This window comes from Xyrauchen texanus, chromosome 15 (assembly GCF_025860055.1).
Source record: "Xyrauchen texanus isolate HMW12.3.18 chromosome 15, RBS_HiC_50CHRs, whole genome shotgun sequence".
NCBI lineage: Eukaryota > Metazoa > Chordata > Actinopteri > Cypriniformes > Catostomidae > Xyrauchen > Xyrauchen texanus.
In genome coordinates this window covers 34,758,311-34,765,214 of record NC_068290.1, presented here as the reverse complement: position 1 = coordinate 34,765,214, position 6,904 = coordinate 34,758,311, and the positions used below count along the sequence as shown (strand labels likewise).

The window sequence follows — 6,904 nt, the reverse complement described above, 5'->3', positions numbered from 1 at the left end:
TAGATGTTTAATGTGCAATTTGTTTAGAATCAGATGTTAAATGTACCATTCAAACCATTATCTATCTGTATGTTCTACATACATAGCTACATTTTGGTGCATCTGTAGTGCCAAGATAATAGCAATTTTCCCCAAGGCTTGAATATGAATATATTCATATTTGTAAATGAAAATAGATTTTTATTTTACAAACTCCAAAACAGGATGTAGCAATAAATACAGATTTTATTATACCACACTAAAGGAATCCGAAAATACATGACAATAATGCACTTTATAGTACAGCAATTATCGTGCATTATTTACATTACAAACTAAAAGTTATCCATACATTTGCTTCATACTATTTCCCTTCAATTGTAGCTGCACAGATTTAAGGAGCCAATGGCCACCAATATATGCCAAAAATATAAACATTACAAAATCAACCATTATTTACATGTCCAATTATTTTAACATTAGTGTGCAAATATGAATATGGATCATATAATCTGTTTATAATGATCAATTATCATACTGTATCATTAAAGACTTCATATATGGACCAAATCAAAACATTTCACAGAACCAAGCTCATACAAATACAAAGACACCAACAATCATTTGACAGTTTGTGAGAACAGAACAGAAGAAGTTAAAATTGTCAATAAAATGATGAAAACAGTAGATGAAAACAGTCCCTCAGTTCAGGGATTGTGAGGACCCCTAATGTTAAAAGCAGAGGTCAATTAGTTAATGTTTTATATGTATATTATTCATCCAGTGCAATAAATACCATCTCGTAACAGGATATCTGACTAATAGAGAATTAACAATCTGTGTTATTATTTAGAGAATTAAACTCAGTAGCAGTCAGGATCTATATATGCTCCATTTTCCAGTTGAGCTTTCTGGCTCATTACTGTTGCGATTTGTTGATTCTTTCTGACACTATATTGAGATTGAATTTTACACTGCTGATTTTGTATATATTTGGCACTTGCTATTAATGATGGTTGCTGAATCTTTCTGTTGGATTGCTCAGGTTGAATTTGACAGATTTTATTTTTTTCATGTGTGTCACAACTGTCACAAATGTAAAAGAAGGTAAGAAACACAGGTATGAAAACGATCCCATGAATGGCTCCGTAAAGAATGACTAAGAACATGATTTTAAAGAAGGTCCTGAAGATGTAGCTTTTTGCAGCTGCAAGCACAACTACACCTGCAATAGTGGACACTGCACCTTGTAATATTGGATAACCCAGTTTGTAGATGGCATCTAAGGCTTTCTCATTTGCTGAGGGTTTTTTACTGGACACAAAAGCATAGGATATGTGAGCCGAGAAATCCACTGAAAATCCAATGCAAATAACAAAATTAATCATTGACACTGAGTCTAAACTAACACCCCATAATGCCATAAAGCCAGCCACACCCACAATGACAGATGCTATGGCAAATGTCACCCAAAGAGAACACAGAGGATTTGGTATCAACAGAAGTGAAATTACTAACATTGCACATGTAGCGACTACTATGTTTTGGATTGTATTAGTGACAATGACAGCATATTGGTCAAAGTAGATAAATGCAGGGTGGAACACTGTTAGGTTAATGAGTGTTGGCAACTTTCCACATTGTTCTGCTGTTTCTCTAAATGCATTCAGCATGTCTTTCTCATCCACAGCTGTTCTGATGTTCACTGTCTGAATGAACATGCGTGATGCAAGAATTTCATTGTTAGTGAAGTTGACATCTTGACTAAAACCAGAAACATTAAGGAAGAAAGATAAATGGCTTTTGAATTGTGTTTCATTATCTAAATTTAAACCATGATTCTTTCCAAAAATAATGTACTCATTAAGCCACGAAGTAAGCAAAATCTGTGAATCATTAGAAACCATTGACAGATTTTTAAACTTTTCCAGACACAAGTAAATATTGTGTTGGGCAGATGAATTCCAGTACTGCAAATGTTCATCCTTCATTACTAACATGACATTGGGGCCATACACGGAAAAGAATTTATCTTCATCGTCATAGTAATTACCAACATAAGAGCCATCTGCTGCTAAATTTTTCAGATCAAGCCCCTCCTGAATTTGAAAGCATCCGTAGATGCTGACAGCCAAATAACCAGCATAAAGCAAACATACAAGCAACTTAACCCACGACTTTGTCAGAAAAGGCCCAAAATAGTTTTTGAAGAATAAATCCATTGGCATTTCCAAATCAGTGCCAGTATCTTTGTCATAAGCTCCGCCAACACAGCACATATTACCAGTAGCATGATCATCATTGGCCTTTGGGACCTCCATACAGGTCAGCCAATGTTTATTACCCTTCTCTCGTCTTCCATTCAGTGCTAAACAGGCACCAAAGAATGTGATGTTGAAGATGTAACAGAACAGAATAGCTGTACTTGTGTACATACAGAAAGACTGTACTGAGCGAAATGGAGTCAAGAGACCGATGTAGAAAGACAGCACATCTGTCAGTGTGGTGATAGTGATGGACACAGCTGCCTCTTTATATGTTTCTGCTAAGCGATCCTCAACGTTATCATGAACTTTAGTCTTCTGCCAGCAGGAGATCATAATGAACATATCATCAACACCAATACCTGCAAGAAAGCAGAGAATGTAAACCATAAATGTCAACTATGAGCCACTTACTAGGTTATACAGTGAGTTTAATTTACCAAGAATGAGAAAGGGGGCTGTGGCCACAGTCATGGCGAAAGGTATTTCACAGAAGAGCAGCAATCCAAAACTGGCCAGCACAGCCATACCAGCCGAGAGTACACCAGACATGGCAACCCACACTTTGGTTCTTACACAGTCTAACCTAGGGAAAGAACAGATATATATTACTTTATGGATAAATGTTTCAGTATTACTTGTAGGTTCTCAAAGTTCCACAAATAATCTACTTTTATTAAAATGTATCTGAAATACCTCAGACAAGAGAGAATTGAAATGGTAATGGCCAGGAAATAAGTAATGGAGAAGAGGGGGATCACAGAGTCTGAATTGGTCTCTAACTCCTTCTGTCTTGATACTGATGTGAAGTAAGAAACATGCACCTGTAGAAGTTAAAAAGATAAATCACAGAACATGGTTCAGATAAGTCATTAGACAAAAAAACATGCTTTTAGCATTGTTAAAATATAATACAGCATATTTCACTGCATGAAAAGAGTCACATCTGGAAAAATGTGGGAATAATAAACTCCCTCTTACATTCAAGTTTGACAGATATATTAGGGAAAAACCGCACACAAATAACAGAAAACAATTAACGACCAACGTTTGTCAGAAATGTACAGCTGATATTCGGCTGATTATGACGTCTGATGGCAGTCCTGCTGTCAGGGGTTTTTATATGTTAACGCCTAGCAATTGTGTGGTGTTAGGTGCATCAAGCTTGCCGTGTTTAGAGCACAGGGGAAGGCAAATAACTGAAAGTTTGGCTTATTGTATGCTACAGTGAACTACATTACTGTATAGAGAAACATAGCAGAAAAAAGTTTCACAAAAAAATCCCAAACTATAAAATTTCTGTTGTTAAAAAAATTATCTGAATTATGAAAAACAACAACAACAACAATATGAAAACGCTAGGATTCATATAGGCCTAAATCTCAACCATTCTGCACAGTGTTATTATTACTAATACCTATTTCTGGCTTAACTGCACAGAAGAAGTACTAAGAACACATTTGCCTGTCATACCTTCCACAGGTAGAAACATTGTACCCTGCAAACTCCATACCTCCACAGGGCTCCCAAAAAATGTCTGTTTGAATGAGGGTGCAACCATGTGGTATGAGCATCAGCGAGACAAACAGTAGAGGAACAGTTCAAAGGATTTGTTTACAATAAATATGAGCAGTCACTGGGAATGTCAAGGATCCCGACACCAGCTACAGCAGCTGGAAGACCGCTGAAGGGGCAATCTCGTAGAATGATTGTGTGCATTGCGGAAGTCAGGAATAGATTCGTGGTATCCTTCTTTGAAGCTTAGTGAGGTGCAGAACGACACCCAGCAGGGTAGGGCAATCTTGCTCCTGACACGAGGACAAAGACGAGGTATGACACGGTATGAAACCCAGCTGACACTCAGCAAACAGACCCAAATGCAGAGAAGCAGTTCAAAGGATTTATTTACAATAAATATGAGCAGTCACTGGGGATGTCGAGGATCCCGGCACCAGTTGCAGCAGTGGGAAGGGATGACTGAGACGCTCGCACTGTGGCCGCTCAAGGGGCAATCCATGAAGAGCGTATTCATAGAATGAGTGTGTGCGTAGTGGAAGTCAAGAATAGATTAGTGGAATCATCCTTTAAAGCTTAATGAGGTGCAGAACGACGCCCAGCAGGGAAGGGACAGCGAACTGGAAGGCAACCACACACCCGACACGCGGGCAACTAACAGATACACGAGACAGGACCAACTAAACAGAGAGAGTGAGGTTCATTACTACACACCAAACAACAAACTAGCAAAGATACTGAGAACACGAAGGGCATAGGAAGGGAGTGAATTAGAGAAGAACAGGTGTTGCTCGGGATGCTAATCAGTGACATTATCAGCGTTCCCCCCGGGAACAATCAATGTTCCTGTGGACGCATTGATTATGCAAGGCGGTCACGCCTGCGAGACACGAGGGAGAGAAAATAACAAAACATACTAAACAAACCAACAAACTCAGCGGAGCGTGACACCATGTTGCCTTTACAACAACATGGTGTTAGTTCTATGTGTTCTGCAACGTGTATCTTTCTCCTGAGCAATAACGTGAAGATGTTTAACAGCTTTTTGCGTCCAACGCTTTAAGGTGTGTTTCTATACTGCATCTCTCACATAATGATTGTCTACAGAATATTGTTTTGGCCAACAAGAATGTCTCTTAAGCATGCTGCAAGACTTATAATAAGGCTATGAGGAAGAAGTATTCCTACTTTCATCCTGGAAAAGCCTATCAAGATCAATCAAGATTGTGGCAAAGAGAGAGAAGAGTACGTTTATAATCTATTATACAGTTGATGTATCTTTTATAATGCTTAAGTTGCTAGGAGTTTTTTAAATGGGTGTTTTCAGTGGTTAAATGACTGTTGTGTTTTGCAGTTGCTGGGGACCAGGTCAACAGAGACAGACACAGGAATATTGTGTATGACATGATGTCTGATGAAGAAGATGGTGTTGTCTATAGGAGGCCCGTGTGGGTTGTAAAACCAGCAACTTTGAGAAGATCTGTACCAGGATCTACAGAAGAGGCTTGATGCAAACCCACACTTTACTGGAACTGATCACTTTCATGTGATGACAAGTGACAGAGTCAGATGCCAGTTAATTTACTCATCTCTAATTGAAGCTTCATACAGTGTTTCAGATATTCATATATATTATTATTTTTATATTTTGCATATTTCACTTATCACTTTGAATAAAGACATTTTAACCCGAATATTATCTCAGCATTTATGTTGTGTCAACATTGATTGAAGGCCTGTAATAAGAGGCATACGCTAAATGCTGTTTGAAATTTGGTGGGGTAAATTTTAAGTTTAATCAATAAAATGAAAGCCAATATATGCAGTAGCCCAATACCTGTCAAGATTTAGGGTTAGATTATATTTATGGGCAGCCAATCTAGTTTGAGCTAAATAACCAAAAGGGGTGACCACTTTATCTAGGAGGTGAGAAATGCAAATATGACTCAGGTGTGAAAAAGTCTCCAGTCGGGGATTATTTACCATGGCAACAAATGGCCATCACATGGAAGGAATCATCATTCACTATAGATCAGAAATGGTATATAATCGGATGCAGTAGATTTCTGAATATGGCCAAAATTCAGCAGTTTATACAGGAATCTTCATGGTTTGAATACAGCTCTTTTCATGCAGTGTTTTCTTTGCAATACTCATCTATGCAATATCCTTGTTTTTCACATGAAAATTACACTGGAAAAATAATCATGTTAAATATGCCATAAAACAGAAGCAACAAAAAACTTGAGGCTGTGATTAACTTGCCAGAAAATTACCATTAATAATGTGGTAACGTTTCATGGAATTACAGGATTGGCATTTAGGTGCCAGCACAATTTACTGTTAATTTTAAATGCTACCAACCTACTTTAACTACTGCTTTTTTACCTTAAAGTCTAATGATAACCACCATAAAAATAATAAAGGTTGTAAAACAGAAGCCCATATAATATGAATTAAATTTCATTATAAGTGGCTTATACATAAACTGTGCCAATACAGTTTTACAGAGTGCCATACAATACCATCAGGGTAACACTCATGACACTAAAAATTATGCAGTTAACATAAACTAAACAGCATAAAATCTTGCTAACACAAACATAAAACACTCCAATCTTAAATAAGAGACAACAAAAATAATGATTGGTAACATAGGAAATTCTAGGAAAGTCCATTTATTATCTATCGCCTTTAATTATGAGGTGACTCCAAATTTTTTCTTACAAAAATATAATATTTTACAGTAAAATTACATGTATTATATTGCTGAATATATTTCAGGTAATTCATACATTTTACTTAAAATATGTATATATATATATATATATATATATATATATATATATATATATATATATATATATATATATATATATCCCATGAAACTTACAAAGGGTATTTATGAGAAATATATGCATATTGATACAACTTACCATCATATTTACTTACCGTTTTCATTTCTGTGTGGTTTGAGAAGAAGTTTAGAAAACCATCTAGCCATTCGGTACTCGTTTTGTTGTCTTCTTTTAAAAAATAAAAAAGTCTGATCGCTTTTGCACTGATTATCTCAGAGCTTCCTTTCTTTAGCTCTACATCACCAATACTTATTCCCAAAAATGTGCCATTATTTTTTGGATATCTAA

The 6,904-nt window shown here is 36.5% G+C and overlaps 1 protein-coding gene across 1 annotated transcript in view; it reads right to left on the bottom strand.

Moving 5' to 3' along the window:
- Nucleotides 1–215: 215 nt before the first annotated feature.
- LOC127656201 (patched domain-containing protein 3-like) overlaps nt 216–6,904 on the bottom strand; it is a 7,239-nt gene continuing 550 nt past the window's right edge. Inside the window, exons 1-4 of the mRNA XM_052144391.1 lie at nt 6,711–6,904; nt 2,940–3,067; nt 2,684–2,829; nt 216–2,605 (exon numbers count right to left, since the gene is read on the bottom strand). The exon at nt 6,711–6,904 is cut by the window's right edge and continues 550 nt beyond it. Of these exons, the coding sequence (XP_052000351.1) occupies nt 843–2,605; nt 2,684–2,829; nt 2,940–3,067; nt 6,711–6,904 (2,231 nt within the window). The 3' untranslated portion in view covers nt 216–842. The remainder of the gene's footprint in view (nt 2,606–2,683; nt 2,830–2,939; nt 3,068–6,710) is intronic.